This window comes from Saimiri boliviensis, chromosome 9 (genome assembly GCF_048565385.1).
Source record: "Saimiri boliviensis isolate mSaiBol1 chromosome 9, mSaiBol1.pri, whole genome shotgun sequence".
In the NCBI taxonomy this organism is placed as follows: Eukaryota; Metazoa; Chordata; class Mammalia; order Primates; family Cebidae; genus Saimiri; species Saimiri boliviensis.
In genome coordinates, this window is record NC_133457.1 from 47,684,795 (window position 1) to 47,705,317 (window position 20,523).

The 20,523-nt window shown below is 36.6% G+C and overlaps 1 protein-coding gene across 3 annotated transcripts in view; it reads left to right on the forward strand.

Moving 5' to 3' along the window:
- The window catches only part of ATR (ATR checkpoint kinase), a 125,163-nt gene that overhangs the window by 21,259 nt on the left and 83,381 nt on the right, over window positions 1-20,523 (forward strand). For all 3 annotated transcript variants that reach the window (XR_012519232.1, XM_003942568.3, XM_074405801.1), the window contains exons 5-17: window positions 396-574; window positions 1,016-1,207; window positions 2,020-2,210; window positions 2,978-3,130; window positions 4,933-5,125; window positions 5,364-5,626; window positions 7,464-7,654; window positions 7,738-7,838; window positions 8,035-8,206; window positions 11,408-11,578; window positions 13,167-13,361; window positions 15,240-15,425; window positions 20,239-20,331. Coding sequence is in view for 2 of the 3 variants with exons in the window: in XM_003942568.3 (XP_003942617.2) it covers window positions 396-574; window positions 1,016-1,207; window positions 2,020-2,210; window positions 2,978-3,130; window positions 4,933-5,125; window positions 5,364-5,626; window positions 7,464-7,654; window positions 7,738-7,838; window positions 8,035-8,206; window positions 11,408-11,578; window positions 13,167-13,361; window positions 15,240-15,425; window positions 20,239-20,331 (2,280 nt within the window). In the remaining variant the exon portion in view is untranslated. The remainder of the gene's footprint in view (window positions 1-395; window positions 575-1,015; window positions 1,208-2,019; window positions 2,211-2,977; window positions 3,131-4,932; window positions 5,126-5,363; window positions 5,627-7,463; window positions 7,655-7,737; window positions 7,839-8,034; window positions 8,207-11,407; window positions 11,579-13,166; window positions 13,362-15,239; window positions 15,426-20,238; window positions 20,332-20,523) is intronic.

Here is a 20,523-nt window from a genome sequence, read left to right on the forward strand (position 1 = left end):
AATATTTGGACTGGGAGTCAGGTAATACAATAAAATCATTAGATATGCAGTAACTTGTTTAAATATTTTAGTTTATTAATCTTGCTGGATTTGTTACATGAAGAAGTTGGTAATTCCCTTGCAAAATTTGTTACAAGGGAATTAAAATTTGTAGCATTTTGATAAAAGGAAAAACTGGATGTAGACAGAAGGATTTGTCTTAAATCTTCTAAGACTATTTAACCATAGCCTATATATAGACTGAAATAATATCGATTAATTTAGGTGTTTGTTTTGCTTTATGAGCGTCTAAAAGTAGTTTCATTAGAAAACATCTAATACATTCTTGCTCCCTATGAATAATAGAAATATGTTTTCTAAGAAATATTTCTGGAAATTATTTTCTATTTTCTCAGTACTTGTTGGGCCCACTTTATGCAGCTTTGAAAATGGAAAGTGTGGAAATCATTGAGAAGATTCAATGCCAAACTCAACAAGAAAACCTCAGCAGTAATAGTGATGGAATATCACCCAAAAGGCGTCGTCTCAGCTCGTCTCTAAACGCTTCTAAGAGAGCACCAAAACAGACTGAGGCGTATGATGACCTTCATTCAGTTTGTATTTAGCCACTAAATAAAACTTTGTTTACTTTTAAAAATCAACTTTAGTTAAGTGTTTTGATTTAAATACACAAAGAACATCCTTCTAAATATAGCCAAGGGAGTGCTTAAAATATTATAATAATTCTTCTAGACTGTTAGTAGTATGAAACATTTCATGGCTATAAATAGTTACTTTGCATGTTTTTACATGCTTATGTAATTTAACTTTTTAATATGTGAAAAATCTTTGAGACTGTATAACTTTTTATAATGTAGCTAAAGCATTGCCATATTTCAGTTAGTTTTAAACATTGTTTTAAATCAGTATAAATTTCAATAGTTGATGTTACGTAGTATGTTTTATTCTAAATATGTTTCATGTTTTAATCAAATTTATTTACATATGAACATCTCTACTGCATTCCTAATTATAGAATTAAACATGTGGACATGAACAAAAAGAGCATACTATGGAGTACACTGAGACAGAAAGCTGAATCCCTTCAGATTTCCCTTGAATACAGTGGTCCAAAGAATCCTGTTATTGAAATGTTAGAAGGACTTGCTGTTGTCTTACAACTGACTGCTCTGTGTACTGTTCATTGTTCTCATCAAAACGTGAACTGGTAAAACAACTTCTTGTTTCTTGGGGTTGTATTTCCTGTAATGAACTTGGTTTTACTGTTTACTCATTATTCACTTGTTTCATGTGACCTTAGAACACAAACTTTTCAGTGAGATAGATAAGAAATTTATTTTCTCTTGAGTCAAATGCTAGGAATGGTGCTCAGTACTGTATATATCTTAGTTAATCTGTACAACATTCCTATAAGGTAAATGCCATTATGCCCATTTTAAAAATTAGAAATTAACACTCAGAGAAATTGAGGCTCTTTTTTGTCTGAAGCCAAAACTGACTTTCTTGGGGACACATGATTAGAAAGTACCAGAACACATTTGTGTACAACTCAAAAAGCCAGTGTTTGGCTTTTGGAGACAAGGTCTCACTTTGTCTCCCAGCCAGGTGTACAGTGACATCATTGTGGCTCACTACAACCTTGGTCTCCGTCTGGGGCTCAGGTGAGCCTCCCAAGTAGCTGGGACTATAGGCATGTGCCCCCACACCATAATTTTTAAAAAATTTTTTGTAGAGATGGGTTTCCCTATGTTGCCCAGGCTGGTCTCTACTCCTGGGCTCAGGTGATCCTCCCACCTCAGCCTCCCAAAGTAATTTTAGTTCCCAAATCCTAAGAGTGATTTAAGCTGACATAAATAGATTAAACCTAAAATAATAGTGACATATCACTTGATTTGCATATTTACTTTAAATTGTTATAAATTTTGTGCTCACAATTTCTTTTGGCTTTACTACAATTTTATGTTTGACTAACAAAATTCATTTAATTCCAATGTCTTTAACAAAATGTACTTACTGCAGCCATAATTTCAAGGACTGTCAACATAAATCCAAGAAGAAACCTTCTGTAGTGATAACTTGGATGTCCTTGGATTTTTACACAAAAGTGCTTAAGAGCTGTAGAAGTTTGTTAGAATCTGTTCAGAAACCAGACCTGGAGGCAACCGTTGATAAGGTGGTGAAAATTTATGATGCTTTGATTTATATGCAAGGTAAGTACAAATAAGCAATAGATCAGAATAACTTTTAAAGATAATCAGTATAGAAATATGCTTTCTTTTTTGCCTGAAGCCTAAGCGCGTGTTTGGAATACCCAGAAGTTTTTCGTTGATTTCAGTTCTATTAAACTTGTCAATAATTTCTGAGTTGCAAATTTATTTGCATAATATTTTGATTTATTCTTTAGTCAATAGAAATTATAACTTTAAAGCTTTCTGATCTGGGAAATTGAGGAATGCTGCAATTCTTCTTTAAAAAAGACATAGATATGGCCAGGCGTGGTGACTCACACCTGTAATCCCAGCACTTTGGGAGGCCAAGGCAGGTGGATCATGATATCAGGATATTGAGACCATCCTGGCTATGGTGAAACCCCGTGTCTACTAAAATACAAAAAATTAGCCGGGTGTGGTGGTGCGCATCTGTAGTCCCAGCTACTCAGGAGGCTTGAGGCAGGGGAATCACTTGAATCTGGTAGATGGAAGTTGCAGTGAGCTGAGATCATACCACTGCACTCCAGCCTGGCGAAAGAGCAAGACTCCGTCTAAAAAAAAGGCATAGATATATATTTTTATAAAGTCACATTTAATTTCTTTGGGTTCACAGACCTCAGACCATAATTTATGAATCTCTGTGTTAAGAATTTGTGCTTAGCAAATCATTATGATAGCACTTGATATTTCACATGTCTGTATTTTCATTTAAAAGAGATATGATTCAGGAAAAGTTATAATTAATGACTTATTTTGTGCTTCTGTAGTAAACAGCTCATTTGAAGATCATATTCTGGAAGATTTGTGTGGAATGCTCTCACTTCCATGGATTTATTCCCATTCTGATGATGGCTGTTTAAAGTTGACCACATTTGCCACTAGTCTTCTAACATTAAGCCGGAGGATTTCAGATAGCTATTGTAAGTGTTCACAAGAATATGTTTGTATGTGGTTTGTTTTATTTATTCATTCATTTTTGAGACCAGTCTTACTCTATCACCCATGCTGGAGTGCAGTGGCACGATCTCGGCTTGCTGCAACCTCCGTCTCCTGGGTTCAAGCAATTTTCCTACCTCAGCCTCCTGAGTAGCTGGGATTACAGGTGCCCATCACCATGCTCAGCTATTTTTTGTATTTTTAATAGAGTTGGGGTTTAACCCTCTTGGCCAGACTGGTCTCAAACTCCTGACCTCAAGTGATCTGCCCACCTCAGCCTACCAAAGTGTTAAGATTACAGGTGTGAGCCGCCATGCTCAGCCGTTGCTCTCTGTGATTTGTTTTAACTCGTCTCTATATAGGACTTCTAACACTTAACACTTACATTTTTTCAATAAGGGAGCAGGTACATTTTTAATAATTCAGAAGGGAGTTAGATACATAAAAAGTACCACCTATAAAAGTCTGCCCCATATATCCCATTTCCTTTCTGTAAAACATTTGCCGTGTTTCTGTACATATTTTTATATTTATTAGTAAAATTAGGAAATATTTGAGAAATATTTAAAAAGAACAATACACCAAAAATTCTTATACCAGCTTCTCAGATTAAGAAATAAAAACATTACTCCAGGCACAGAGGCTCACATCTGTAATCCCAGCACTTTGGAAGGCCAAGGCATACGTATCACTTAAGGTCAGGAGCTTGAGACCAGCCTGGCCAACATGACAAAACCTGTCTCTACTAAAAATATAAAAATTAGCCAGGCGTGGTGGTTCGTGCCTGTAGTCCCAGCTACTAGGAATGCTGAGATACAAGAATCTGTTGAAACCAGGAGGCAGAGGTTGCAGGGAGCCAAGATTATGCTACTGCACTCCAGCCTGGACGACAGAATGAGACTCTGTCTCAAAAACAAAAGAAAAAAGAAATAAAACCATTAAAGTCTTTTGAAGTCAGTTTCACTTCACCCTTCCCTCTCTTCATGAAATTTTTTTTAAAAAAGAAATAAAAATATTAGAGATATGATGGAAGCCCATTGTCCGTCTATGATTTAATCTTATGAGACTTATCCCATGGTGATATGGGTAACTCTAGTGTTTCATTTAAACTTCCGAATAGTAGCTAGATGTATGGCTAGACACTATCGGACCTATTGGTGGACAATCAGGTTGTTTCCAACTTTTCACAATTATAAGCAAAATGTAAATGAATACTTTTGTAAATGATTCTTTAGTCATTCTAAGGCCTTGCTGTTTGAAAAGTATGGTCCACAGACCAGCAGCATTGCCACCATTTAGGGACTTGTTAGAAATGGAGCATCCCTGATTCTGCTAAGAGGGCACATTTAAAAAAAAGAGAGAGAAAGAAAGAAATGGAGAATCTTATGCTTCACCCAGACCTACTGAATCCGAATCTACATTTTAACAAGATAGGTGATTCATATGCCTATCAAAGTTTGAGAAGCACTAATTTAACATATCTGTCTACCTAGGAGTAGTATTGTTGGGTTATGGAGTTTACACATCTTCACTTCTTTTCTGCTGTATTCTTCTCCAAAGATATGCCAGTTTACAGTCCTGTTAGCAGAGTATGAGAGTTCCACATCCTCACTGATACTTAGCAAACTTCAAAATTTTTGCTATCTGGGGAAAAAAAAAGGCTTGGAGTTAATTAACTTTTATGTTATATATATATACATACAGAAATGTTACTTATATGTGTATATGTGTACATGTAAAATTAACATTAGTAGAAATCTTGTTTAATAAACTTAATTTTTTTCAGCACCACAGGCACTATCACGATGTGTGTTTCTTCTGACTCTGTTTCCAAGAAGAATATTCCTTGAATGGAGAACAGCAGTTTACAACTGGGCCCTGCAGAGCTCCCATGAAGTAATCCGGGCTAGTTGTGTTCGTGGATTTTTTATCTTATTGCAGCAGCAGAATTCTTGTAACAGAATTCCCAAGATTCTTATGTATGTACTAAGATTTTAATTTGAATTTATTACTGAATTGGAAAGATCATAATTCTCTGGCTGTATATGCAAAGTTATGTTTATTGTTGAATACGTAAATGTTGCTTTTAGTTTTAGAATTTAACATGTTTTCTTTCTAGACTTTGTTTTGCCAGTGCCTTAGTCCCAAATTAAGCAAGACTATTTGTACCACAAAATTAGGCAACAAGGTTTAGTCTTTTTCTTTTTTTTCCCCCAGAGATAAAGTCAAAGATGATTCTGACATTGTCAAGAAAGAATTTGCTTCTGTACTTGGTCAGCTTGTCTGTACTCTTGATGGCATGTTTTATCTGACAAGTTCTTTAACAGAACCTTTCTCTGAACATGGACATGTAGACCTCTTCTGTAGGAACTTGAAAGCCACTTCTCAACATGAATGTTCATCCTCTCCACTAAAAGCTTCTGTTTGCAAGCCTTTCCTTTTTCTACTGAAAAAAAAAACATCTAGTCCAGTGAAACTTGGTGAGTGATTATGACTTATTTAATATTTTAAAACCCATTTAAGCTGTTTTTCAAATCACTAAAAGAATTAGCCTGAAGACTTGAAAAACTATAGGAAGTTACATGCTTGATAGTTTCAGTGCTCTGTATTGATTACTTATAAACGGGATAACTGTTATTAGATCATAGAACCCACAGGAGAGGTGATTTGGGGATTTTTCGAATACTCTTGTGATTTGACAACCTAAATGGGGCATACCTGATGGTTGTTTCAATATTGTAAGATTCAATATTCTGTATCTTCTTTAGTGATACCAGAGACCTTCTTAATGTGTCCGCAGTTACCACCTTGGACCTTGAGAACTTCAAATAGTTAGATTACTTTGCCCAACTGAGAACTATAGAGTGTATCTTTTTGGCCACTTTCCAGTGGTAATGGAGTATAAGCTTTTAGGGAGCATGAGATTTCTAAAAATACCTAGAAGATAAATTCGTTTAGGTAGCAAGTTGAAACTTGTTCTCAAGTTTTCAAAGTGATGGAAAGTACTCCCTAAATCTTGTAATATAAGGTTAACAATAAAGCTAAGATCCTCTTTAGAAGTGTGCCTTTCTTTTTTTTACTTCCCGAGATGGAGTTTCACTCTTGTTGCCCAGGCTGGAGTACAATAGTGTGATCTCAGCTCACTACAACTTTCGCGTCCTGGGTTCAGGCGATTCTCCTGCCTCAGCCTCTGGAGTAGCTGGAATCACAGGCATGAGCCACCACACCCAGCTAGTTTTTGGATTTTTAGTAGAGACAGGGGTTCACCGTGTTGGTCAGGCTAGTCTCAAACTCCTGACCTCAGGTGATCTACCCACTCTGGCCTCCCAAAGTGCTGGGATTACAAGCATGAGCTACCACACCCGGCCTTTCTCTTTTTTTTGAGACAGGGTCTTGCTCTGTTGCCCAGGCTGGAGTGCAGTGGCATGATCATGGCTCACTGCAGCCTGCAGCCTTGACCTCCCAGGCTCAAGTGATCCTCCCACCTCAGCCTCCTGAGTAGCTGGGACCATAGGATGTGCCACTATACCCAGCTAATTTTTAAATTTTTTGTAGAGAGGAATCTCACTTTGTTGCTGAGACTGGTCTTGAACTCCTGGCTTCAAGTGATCCTCCTGCCTTGGCCTCCCAAAGTGTTGGGATTACAGGTATGAGCCACCACTCCTGGCCTGCAATGTGTTTTAAGTCTATCTTGGTAACATAAACTGGTCTACAAAATATGAAAGAGACTTGCTATTTTATAACAATTCTGGAAATTATTTTAGATTTAAATTATTTGCAGGCTGAATGCAGTGGCACCTGCCTATATCCCCAGCACTTCAGGAGATTCAAACAGGTGGATTGCCTGAGCTCAGGTGTTCAAGACCAGTCTGGGTAACATGGTGAAGCCCCATCTCTACAAAAAATACAAAAATTAGGCAGGCATGATTGTGCATGTCTGTAGTCCCAACTACTCGGGAGGCTGAGGTGGGAGGATCACTTGAATCTGGGAGGTCAGGGGTACATGCTACAGTGAGCCATGATCCTGCCACTGCACTCCAGCCTGGGTGACAGAGCAAGACCCTGTCTCCAAAAAAAAAAAAAAAAAAAAAAAAAAAAATTATATGTAACATTTATTAAATATAAAGTAAATTTTAATTTATAAGTATCACTTTTAATTTTCTAAATTCTGTGTGCTATACATACTTAAATATGAAACAATGACATTATAAGAGAACTTAGGATTCTTTGTGGCATATTATTTGGTGACAGTTTTTTTACAGTACAACCTTGACATTTAATAAGTTAAATTAAGTATTGTATACTCTTGTCCTTCAGCTTTCATAGATAATCTACATCATCTTTGTAAGCATCTTGATTTTAGAGAAGATGAAACAGATGTAAAAGCAGTTCTTGGAACTTTATTAAATTTAATGGAAGATCCAGACAAAGATGTTAGAGTGGCTTTTAGTGGAAATATCAAGCATATATTGGAATCCCTGGAGTCTGAAGATGGATTTATAAAAGAGGTTGATAATTTTTTTTTTAACATTTGGGTTTACATCAACCTAGCTCTAAAAATTTCTTTAACCAGTTAATTTTATTGTTCTAGCTTTTTGTCTTAAGAATGAAGGAAGCATACACACGTGCCCAAATCTCAAGAAATAATGAGTTGAAGGATACCTTAATTCTTACAACAGGGGATATTGGAAGGTATATTTGGCAGCATTTGTATTCTTCCTTATTTATTTTGGCCATTCTCCTTATTTGCTTGGTGTTAAAAATGGTGATATGAGATTTATAGTCAAAATTTGAGTCAACATGCGTTATTTATAGACTTCCATTTGTTTCTTAAACATTGATTTTATATGCATATATGTATTCATATGTATGTTGTTTGTAATTTTAGGGCCGCAAAAGGAGATTTGGTACCTTTTGCACTCTTGCACTTATTGCATTGTTTGTTATCCAAGTCAGCATCTGTCTCTGGAGCAGCATACACAGAAATTAGAGCTCTGGTTGCAGCTAAAAGTGTTAAACTGCAAAATTTTTTCAGCCAGTATAAGAAACCCATCTGTCAGGTAAGAGTCAGCATTTGTCTTGACTATAGGCAATAGCAGTACTTTTTAAGAGTTACAAAAAAGAAGAAATTTCTACATGTTTTATTTTGCTTTTTTTTCTTCTTCAACTTTTATTTTAAATTCAGGGGTATATTGCAGCATGTACAGGTTTGCTACATAGGTAAACATGTACCGTGGTGGTTTGCTGCACAGGTCATCCCATTACCTAGGTAGAAGCCCAACATCCATTAGCTATTATTTCTGATACTCTCCCTTCTCCTACTCACCTGATACGCCCCAGTGTATGTTGTTCCCCCCGTGTGTCCATGAGTTCTCATCATTCAGCTCCTACTTATAAGTGAGAACATGTGGTGTTTGATTTTCTGTTCCTATGTTAGTTTGCTGAGGATAATGGCTTCCAATTCCATCCACGTCCCTGCAAAGGACATGATCTTATTCATTTTTATGGCAGTATAGTATTCCATGGTGTATATGTACCACATTTTTTTAAATCCAGTCTGTCACTGATGAGCATTGAGGTTAATTCCATGACTTTGCTTTTTTTTTTTTTTTTTTTTTTTTGAGATGGAGTTTCGCTCTTGTTGCCCAGGCTGGAGTGCAATGGCGCGATCTCGGCTCACCGCAACCTCCGCCTCCTGGGTTCAGGCAATTCTCCTGCCTCAGCCTCCTGAGTAGCTGGGATTACAGGCACGCACCACCATGCCCAGCTACTTTTTTGTATTTTTAGTAGAGACGGGGTTTCACCATGTTGACCAGGATGGTCTCGATCTCTTGACCTCGTGATCCACCCGCCTCGGCCTCCCAAAGTGCTGGGATTACAGGCTTGAGCCACTGTGCCCGGCCGCTTTTTTTTTTTTTAAGACGGAGTTTTACTCTGTTGTCCAGGCTGGAGTGCAATGGTGTGATCTTGGCTCACTGCAACCTCCACCTCCCAGGTACAAGTGATTCTCCTGCCTCAGCCTCCTGAGTAGCTGGTATTATAGGTACCTGCCACCATGCCGGGCTAGTTTTTGCATTTTTAGTAGAGCTGAGGTTTTACCATGTTGGCCAGGCTGGTCTCAAACTTCTGACCTCAAGCAACCCACCCATCTTGGCCTCCCAAAGTGCTAGGATTAGAGGCATGAGCCACTGTGCCTAGTCAACTGTGCTATTGTGAATGGTGCTGCAGTGAACATACATGTGCACATATCTTTATTATAGAATTATTTATATTCCTTTGGGTATATACCCAGTAGCAGGATTGCTGGGTCAAATGTTATTTCTGCCTCTAGGTCTTTGAGGAATCGCCACACTGTCTTCCACAATGGTTGAACTAATTTTCACTCCCACCAATAGTATAAAAATGTTCCTTTTTTTCTGCAACCTTGCCAGCATCTGTTTTTCGACTTTTTAATAATAACCATTCTGACTGGCATGAGATGGTCTCTCACTGTAGTTTTGATTTGTGTTTCTGTAATGATCAGTGATGAGTTTTGTTCCTGTTTGTTGGCTGGCTGCCTGTATGTCTTCTTTGTAGAAGAGTGTTTTCATGTTCTTTGCCCACTTTTTAATGGGGCTGTTTGGGTTTTTTTTTTTGTAAATTTGTTTAAGTTATTTGTAGACCCTGGATATTAGACCTCTGTCAGGTTAATGGATTGCAGTATTTTTCTCCCATCTGTAGGTTGTCCACTCTGATGATTGTTTCTTTTACTGTGCAGAAGCTCTTGAGATTAAATAGATCCTATTTGTCAATTTTTGCTTTTGTTGAAATTGCTTTTGTTTTTTTTGTGATGAAATCTTTGCCTGTGCCTATATCCTAAGTGGTATTGCCTAGATTTTCTCTAGGGTTTTAAGTCTTTAATCTGTCTTGAGTTAATTTTTGTATATGGTGTGAGGAAGGAGTCCAGTTTCAATTTTCTGCATATGGCTAGCCGGTTATCCCAGCACCATTTATTAAATAGGGAATCCTTTCCCCATTGCTTGTCTTTGTCAGGTTTGTCCAAGATCAGATGATTGTAGGTGTGTCTTCTTATTTCTGAGTTCTCTAATCTGTTCCATTTGCTTGCTTTTTAAAAGTTTTATTTTCTTTTTTAAACATTTGTTAGAAACCAAGTTCCACTCTGTTGTCCCGGCAACATACAGTGATCATGGAGTGGCATGATCATAACTCACTGACGCCTCTAACTCCTGGGCTTAGAGACCCTCCCACTTAAGCCTCCCAAGTAGCTGGGACTGCAGGTGTGCACCACCACACCTGGCTATTTTTTTTTTTTTTTTTTTTAAGGGATGAGGTCTTTTTATTTTGCCCAGGCTGCTCTTGATCTCCTGGCCTCAAATGATCCTCCCACCTCTGCCTCTGAAAGTGCTGGGGTTACTGTCATGAGCCATTGTGCCTGGTTTAAAAAAAGAAAGCACTGTTTGCTTTAAACAATTATTGTTAAGGCCGGGGTGTGGTAGCTCACACCTGTAATCTTAGCACTTTGGAAGGCTGAGGTGGGCGAATCACCTGAGGTCAAGAGTTCAAGACCAGCCTGGCCAGCATAGTGAAACCCCGTCTCTACTAAAAACACAAAAATTAGCCAGGCATGGTGGTGGGCACCTTTAATTCCAGCTACTTGGGAGGCTGAGGCAGGAGAATCACTTGAACCCAGGAGGTAGAGGTTGCAGTGAGCTGAGATCATACCACTGTGCTCCAGCCTGGGTGACAGAAAGAGACTCCATCTCAAATTAAAAAAAAAAAAAATTTATTGCTAAAAAGGATGTATTTATTTTATTTAATAGAAATGAAATCTTGCTATTTTATTTTAGGATATTGGTCTGAAGATACAGGTTATAAATGGGGGAGGAAGAAAATCATCTTATAATGATGTCTACAGCCTTTTTAGTGATAGTAAACTCTTTTATGCCTTGGTATTATGTTATATGACACTTTTAAATATATTCAATTAATGGCTGAAAAGTTAGGTTATGCTAAAATGCTGAATTTATTTGTGGTGTAATCCTTAGCATGATATTCAAGTTTTTTAACTAAGCCTGATTATGTCATCTGTAAAAGGCAGATTATGACATAATCTACCTCATTAAGGTTGTTATAAAAATTGAATGAACCAATTCAAGTAATATAGAATACTATTTGGTACTGCCCTCTATGGTAGCTTAAAAAGTATTAGTTAAAATTTTTTCTTTGTGTGAAAACTAACAATAAAATGGTTTTTGCTCTAGTTTTTGGTAGAATCCCTTCATTCTAGTCAAATGACAACACTAACAAGTACTCCATGCCAGAATGCTGACGTGCGAAAACAAGATGTAGCTCACCAGAGAGAAATGGCTTTAAATACCTTGTCTGAAATTGCCAACGTTTTTGACTTTCCTGATCTTAATCGTTTTCTTACTGTAAGTTGCAGCATAGAGTTCACCCAAAATTTCCAATTCAGTATTTTGTTTATTACATTCTAGATTTTGACTTTGATAGGAGATCACTGCTTACACTATAAAACTTAAGTTTGTTTGAGTCATTGTTCTTTATGGATGGTTAGCTGTCCTAAAAAGTTAATAGTAATTGAATAATGCTAATCAATGCAGTTAACTATGTGAGCCCTTATGTCTTTGGTGCTGTGATTGGTTCTGTTGGTAATTCGAAGTCTAAGATGATTATTTCTATTCCTAAAGAGTTGGAATAATAAAGTATAAAACTATAGTGATATAGATGGTCTACCATGACATATTTTGTAGCGTGGAGTGGTTTGGGAAGCGTTTGACAAGTCATTGGGTTCAGAAAAATAATTTTCTACCACTTGTGTTCAGAAAAAAAAAAAGGGAAAAGAAATTAGGGCTGAGGTTTAAAAGATGATAAAATAGATTTTATTTTTTCCTTTACCCAAAGGCAAAGTTTACTGTTGCTTTTAATTAATAAATTATAATAGCAATTCATAGAGAATTTTTCCCTACATTATTACTATAGTTTAACAAACATAAATTTCTTATAAATTGGTCAAATACTGCATGGAAATATGATAGTATGTGGGAAGGACCATAAAACATGCATATCTTTTCATTCAGTCATTCTGCTCTGGGAATCAAAAAGCAAAGATATTTATTATAATGTTATCCAAGTGGCAAAACAAAACAAAAGCAAAACCCTCAGCAGAAGCTAAATGTCTAAATTTTAGGTCGATGGATATTATGTAACCATTAATATCATAAAGTATTACAACATTGAGGAAACTACCTTATAATATTACAACAATCTTATAATGTTAATATTAAGTTGAAAGGTAAGACACAAGTACCATGTAAGTGTCTCTGAGGGCAGAACCTGGGTCTTGTTCACGATCACATCTCCAGTGTTTAGGATAGTAACTGACATGTAATAAGTACATGTAGAATGAATAAATGTAAGGCCATTTCTCTTATCTTTGGATTTTATATGTATTTTATTAAAAACATCTTAAAGGAATAGACAAAAATGAAAAGAATTGTGGCAGTATTGGGATGATGTGTGTGTTAAAAGTTCTTTTTATGTATATTACAACATCAACTCTTAAATGTAAAAAATGACTTTAAAAATTGCATTTATGGTTACTCTTGCTTATTCTTTAAATACAAATTAGTTCAAGTAATACTTCAGATTTGTAATTTCTACCTTAGAGTATATTTTAATACATACTCCTGAGAAATTATCTTTTTTACTTTTACATTTGCTTTTTTATTGTCTGTTTCTCCCCCATTTTACAATGTAAGATCTGTGCTATCAGGTGTCTTGCCTATTTTGTTTACTGCCATGTGCAGTGCCTGAATCATAGTAAATTGCTCAGTAAATATCATTTGAGTGAATAAATAGTCAATCTGAATTCAAATATAAGTCATACATGGTCTACAAATTTGTGTGGCATTTAAAGATATTTTTGCACAGAGCTTATGAGAATATTATTTTTTCACCCAGACAAATGTACTTTTTGGTAATTGTTGCGTTCTTTTTCAGAGGACATTACAAGTTCTACTACCTGATCTTGCTGCCAAAGCAAGCCCTGCAGCTTCTGCTCTCATTCGAACTTTAGGAAAACAATTAAATGTCAATCGTAGAGAGATTTTAATAAACAACTTCAAATATATTTTTTCTCATTTGGTCTGTTCTTGTTCCAAAGATGAATTAGAACGTGCCCTTCATTATCTGAAGGTAATTAAATATTTCTATATATTTTACTTTTTTATATAAATTAGCATTATACAAAAGATGTAACATTCTTCTAGGAAGGAAGGTGAATAATTTATAGCCTATCCTAGAAAAATAGAAATTTAAATGTTCTTATGTTAAATAATCTTTGTCCTGAGAGCATATTCAATAGAATTCTCCTTTTGTTGTTTTCTTTGATCATTTCACCATAATGGAATATGATAGTCTTTCTTTCATAGGAGAGGTTCTCAGCCTATTTCAATACTTTTCAGTTGATTGGAGTTATAAGTTGACTGATGATAGACACTTAATTATACCTTCAATTAAGTAAGAGGCAGCCACCTTCAAATGTAGTATAATGTCTGTATTTAGTTTAGTTACTTAGTGCTCTGATTACAGTTTGCTCCAGTTTTTTTGCTGGTTTTTACATTTAAAATTGTAGCCTGTGCTGCTTTTTTTGGTGTCATATTAACAAAATATCTCTGAGGAATACGAAACTACATGGGAACAGGAAAACTATTGGAAATATGCATATACCTTTACTGTTTTTTTCTGATGTTAATTTACTTCATTTGTTTCATAATATATGCCAGTAGCAAATCTCTGTTTACATGAGAGTTAGTGCATCTCAAATATATATTTATCTTGAGAAAGTATGATACATCTGTATATTGCAAACATAGTATGATAGTGTTTATGGAGTATTTACTACATGTCAGAAATTGAGCTAAATAATTGATATGGATCATTTCATGTAATCCTTACAGTTACCCAATGAAATAAAGGTACTACTACTATTATTATTATTATTATTATTATTATTTGTGATGGAGTTTTGCTTGTAGCCCAGGCTGGAGTACAGTGGCCCACTTCAACCTCTACCTCCTGGGTTCAAGTGATTCTCCTGTCTGAGCCTCCTGAGTAGTTGGGATTACAGGTGTCTGCCACCAGGTCCAGCTAATTTTCGTATTTTTGGTAGAGGTGGGATTTCACCATGTTGGCCAGGCTGGTCTCCCAGCTGCTGGCCACAAGTGATCTACCTGCCTCTGCCTCCCAGAGTGCTGGAATTACAGGTGTGAACTAACATGCCTAGCCACAGGTACTATTCTTTTGGTTTTGTTTCATAGCTAAGGAAACTAAGGCAGAGAGAGGTTAGATTAGGTAACCTGTCCAAGTCAGCGTAACTAATAAATGACAGCTGGAATTTAAAGCAATCTGAACAGAAAGACTGCTGTAAGCCACTATACTATATTTCCTCCCAGTGTTATGTGTCCCCAGTAATGAGCTGATGATATTATAAGACCTTAGAGAAAACTAGAACTTGCTTTTTAATATTTTATTTCTAAATAAAGTTGGATCACTTCTCTTCATTACATATAATCCATGGTAGACCTACCAGGATAGAATAAGATTAGGATTTTTTCCAGTGCCTTTTCTTTCTTTTTTTTTTTGAGACGGAGTTTCGCTCTTGTTACCCAGGCTGGAGTGCAATGGCACAATCTCAGCTCACTGCAACCTCTGTCTCCTTGGTTCAGGCAATTCTCCTGCCTCAGCCTCCTGAGTAGCTCGGATTACAGGCATGTGCCACCATGCCCAGCTACTTTTTTGTATTTTTAGTAGAGACGGGGTTTCACCATGTTGACCAGGATGGTCTAGATCTCTTGACCTCTTGATCCACCCGCCTCAGCCTCCCAAAGTGCTGGGATTACGGGGGCTTGAGCCACCGCACCCGGCCTTCCAGTGCCTTTTCTTAATACCATTAGTATATCCTGTTATCTGATCTAGAGCTCCTGATGTACTAATAGCATGTTAAAATCAGTATACTTATTTCCATGATATTAGTATGAAGAAAAAACTTTTTTTAATGTGTCTTTGGGTTAGAATGAAACAGAAATTGAACTGGGGAGCCTGTTGAGACAAGATTTCCAAGGACTGCATAATGAATTATTGCTGCGTATTGGGGAACACTATCAACAGGTTTTCAATGGTTTATCAATACTTGCCTCATTTGCATCCAGTGATGATCCATATCAGGGCCCGAGAGATATCATATCACCTGAACTGATGGTAAGAAATATGTTCTATGAGGTTTGTTTGTTTTTCTTCCTTTTGCAGCTTAATTATTTAATTGAAGAAACAGTTTTTTTGGTAATTTTCTGGCTACTAGCAATTTGTTTAAATTTTAAGTTGGCACTTTTATTTTGAAAAGGCTGATTTGAATTGCATGGTTACATGCAGAAGATCATGAACATAAGATCACGCTTATTTTCTTATAGCATCACAACTTTATGTACATATCTACATACTTAGGGCATTAACAATATATATTAGCATTGAAAAATACAGACTTTTAAGTGGTTTTAGTAGATTTTATTTTTTCATGGAATAAAAATATTGAAGTTTTTTTTCTTTACTACTTTTAAATTACATGTATATTAGAATATGTTTGTAGCTCTCTTCTCATCCTGCCCCTCCAACTACTCTTTTCTTAGCTGAATAGTCTAAACTTTTTAGTTCTAACTATAGTTTACTCCATTGTTGGTTAGAATGGAGGTTAGAAAATATGTTCTCTTTTTAAAATATTTCCCTACCATAAATTTGTATTTGAAATCACTTTACTGTTTATCTTAAAAAATATATAAATCCTCAGAATTGAATTACTATTTTTTTCTTTTCAACTGCCCTCATTCCTATAAGAGACTTAAAGGACTATTGGGAAAATATCTTAACCCATTTATGGTGGAGGTCGGAAATTTTTTTTTGTGAAAAATCAGATCTTGGTGATGACCGTGAGCAGTTGAATATAAATAAATCCCACAAGCTTAGTGTTCCAATAATGAAACTCTAGGCATAAATTCGTTAAGACAGATGTTTATCTCTGCTTTCTCATTTCCTATTCTAGTCTGGCTCTGTTCTCATTATTCTATGACATTCCTTTTGTCAGGGTCACTCTCATTCTTCTTGGCTATTAAATCTCATAGTCACTTCTCTGTCCTATCTTACTCAACCTTTCAGTATCATTCAGTACAATTGGCCATCCTTTCCTACGTGGCATCTGTGATACCACATTGTCTAAATTTTTTTTTTTTTTTTTTTTTTTTTGCTTCACCTTTCACTCATGTTTAGTCTTCTTTACTGGCTTTTTCCCTGTACATTATATACTTTATCCTCTAAATGTTAGAGTAACTCAGGACTATATAACTGGCTCTCTTTCCTCAGTCGTCATTCTCTGCTTTAATGATCTTCTTTGATCTCTTTCTTTAAAATGAGTTATATTTTGAAATTTCAGTCCAGACTGCCTCTGAGCTTTGGACTTGTGGTTTTATATAGGTTAGGTTCTGGGAGGAAACAGATGGCATACACACAAATGTTTACATGGAAATAGTTTAACAAAGGGGCTACTTTTAGTGACATGGCAAAGTTAAGAGAATCAGCAAGGAATGTTAAGGAACCCAGGGACTACAAACAGCAGAAAACTTAATGCCCCACCTAGTTCTGGGAAAGGGGAAGAAATAGCGTTACTAGAACCTGATTGAGAGCCAGGACCATGAGGGGGGTCATCTCATTTTAGAGGAATGTAGCCACTGCCAGAACAACCTCAAAACACAGACAGAACAGGAAATATGAATACCATACTCTCTCCTCCTACCCTCTGTTCTAGTGGTGTTTCCTGCTGACTGAATTCAGTGGAAAGCCAGAGGGCAAGGGATCCTAAGTACAGTAATGCAGTCTGGTCAGTCTCCCAGGTACGAAGGAGGGTACAAGGTGGCAGAGAATCAGCCTGAGGGTGAGAGAGGATGGCAAACAGAGATATTTACCATTCCATCATCTCTACTCTCATGTCTTATAAGCATCTCAAACAATTCCAAGTATATTATGTTCAATAGAAATCTTTATTTTCTGTTTCTAACCTGTTTTTCTCCCAGTCTTACTCTTCTCAGTAATGGTACCACTATCTACCCACTTGCATGAGTCAAAACCTGAGAAACATTTGTGAACTGTCCATTTCCTTTTATAATCAAACTGGCAAATTTTATTAAGTCTCTCCAAAATATATCCTTTCATTTCTGCCACCACCACTGTTACACAACCATCATCTTTCTTGGGACAACTGTGAATACTTCCTAACAGTTCTGTCCTTTCATCCTTCTTCCTTCCCTCTCTACAATTAATTATTTACACAGCCTTTGGAGTGCTCTTTTTACAAACTCCTATCATTCCCTTGATTAAATTCCTTCTGTGCTTTTCCTTTCTTCTGCCTTTACGTGTAATAAGTGCTTAGTGAATGATATCTTTTTTCTTTTTTCTTTTTTTTTGCTTTTAACATAAAGTAAAATCTGTAAGGCCATACATGATCTGCCTACCTTCCTACTACCTTTCTATTCTCACATGGTACAACTCTTTTCTTCCTTTCTCCTTATATTTAAACGTGATTTCCTTTGTGTTTCTTAAACGTGCCAAGCTTTTTCGTGCTTCAAGACCTTTGCCTGGTTGGTCTCTTCACTTGGAATAATCTCTTGGATCTTTCTCATTCTTTACAGTTCAAGAATTTCCTGAAAGCCCTGTCTCAGCTCTCTTACCCTATTTCTTGTTTATCACAGGATCATGTTTATTTTCTGATAGCATTATCACAGCTTTGTTTACATACTTATTTAGTGTCTTCCATTCATACTAGTTTACATGTAAGCTAATGAGAGAGAACGACTTTGCTCATCTTGTCCATCTGTACCCAGCACAGGATTCTAGGCATATGTAATAAGTATTTGGTGAGTAACAGATAGTTAAAGTCAAATAATTGTTTGTCTGAATGCAAGAACTTTAATATTGGAATGTTAACATAGATTGTGTGATCTTTATTTGCTTTTTATTTAAGCAACTTAAACTGGAACTATACAGTTAGTGAATTGTGGCTTACCATGCTAAAGTTGAGCCTCAATCTAAATCAGAAGTTTGCAGAACAAAATGCAATTTCAAGTTTTAAAAACCAGACGATTTCCTGTGCTGGGCAAGATAAAGATTTATCCTTACATCTAATCTGGAGAGGCTTATAGGATACCTCACTCCTCTCTGTCGTATGGTTGCACATACCCTCCTACCCTTTTCTTGGCAACGCATGGAACCTGAAGATACCTAAGTCAGACGCCTCAACATAAGCAGTATAACTTTCTTACAGAGTTCAAAATGCTTTAGGCGCTACTCATTCCCAGCTCTTTTGTTTGCTTCTTTCTTCTTCCTGTACATAAAGATATGAAACAGAAGAATATTCTTTTTTACAGAGTGGTCACATTCTCAGTTTGTAGTAATATGAACAAAGTGATTTAATACTTAACCATATACTAAGTGCTTACTGAATGATATATATATATTTTTTTGGAAGTAGGGTCTTGCTCTGTCACCCAGGCTGGATTGCAGTGGCACAATCTCAGCTCACTGCAACCTCTGCCTCCTGTGCTTAAGCGATCTTCCCACCTCAGCCTCCTGAGTATCTGGGACCACACGTGCGTGCCACCATGCCTGGCTAAATTTTTTGTAGAAACAGGGTTTTACCGTGTTACCCAGGCTGATCTCAAAACTCCTGAGCTCAAGTAATCCACCTGCCTAAACTCCCAAATTGCTGAGATTATAGGCATGATCCACTGCATCTGGCCAATAAATGGTATCTTACTTAGCCTTTACAACTGTATGCAGTAGGTGGTTTTAGTGTTCACATTTTACAGACTTGGAGAAATTGAGTAACTTATAGAACATAACACATTAGGAAGTGTCAAAATTAAGATTCAAACCTAGATTTGGCTGACTTAAAGCCCATGCCCTCTTCTCCAGGACCTTCTCTTAAGAAAGTATTAACTCACCTATTAACTCAGTGGCTTACGCCTGTAATCCCAGCACTCTGGGAGGCCGAAGCTGGAGGATTGCTTGAGCCCAGGAGTTTGAGACCAGCCTGGGCAACATTGCAAAACCCCATCTCTACAAAAAATACAAAAAATTAGCTGGGCATGGTGGTGCATGCCTGTAGTCACAGGTACTCAGGAGGCTGAGCTGGGAGGATTGCTTGAGTCTAGGAGGTTGAGGGTGCAGTGAGTTGTGATTGTGCCACTGCACTCCAGCCTAGGTGCCAGATACCCTGGAGGTGGGTGGGGAAGAAAAGAACAGAAGAGAAAAAAAAAAAAGAGAGAAAGAAAGAAATAGGAAGGAAGGAACTCTGTTTAAGAAAAAAGAAAAAGGAGGAAAGAAAGGAAAGGAGGGAGGGAGGAAGGAAAACTTTAAGAAAAAAGGAAGAAAAAGAGAAAGGGAGGGAGAAAGGAAGGGAAGGAGGGAGGGAGGGAGGAAAGAAGGGAGGGAGGGAGGGAGGAAACTTCAGGAAACTCAAAGTGTCATGGATGATGATATCTAGCCTGCAGCTTTTGATGCCCATGATCTTGTACCACTTTTCCCCTATGTCAGATCATTATTCTGGTAGGATGCCTTTTCCTTAATCAAGTACTTCTCTACCTTAGCTCTAAATGTCATAGAATAAGGACAGTTTCTAGTCTTTCTCTATTCTTTTCTTCTTTTCCTCTCCACTCTACATCCTGACATGAATCAGATCCTGAGGATCCCATCCCAGCTCACTCCATGATTAAAAAACTCATCATTTTCTCATTGTACTGTAATGTTTAATCATGTATTTTCATGGTGACTATAAATCATTTCATTAGTTTCTTTAAATACTGCATGTGAAGATATATGCTTTTGGAGAAACTTAATTCAGCAAGTATTTATTTCTGATATGCTAATCTAGTTAGGTAAAATATAAATGACATTATTTAAATAATTAAAATGTCAATTTAAGAAATTCAGTTTGTATAAAGCTTACATATTATCTGTTTTTATTTCTCAGGCTGATTATTTACAACCCAAATTGTTGGGCATTTTGGCCTTTTTTAACATGCAGTTACTGAGTTCCAGTGTTGGCATTGAAGATAAGAAAATGGTAAGTAGTAATGGTTGAGTTCCAGTGTGCTAAAATAGAACTTATACAGAATATAGATAAATTCTGCATCTAGCTACAAACATTCAAAGATGAGAAATAACCAAACATGACATTTGCTATTGCTGAACAACTTACATAAGCTTTTTGAGAGTCTAAAAATTGGAATTGTATTTGTTTTATTTAGTTTATGAG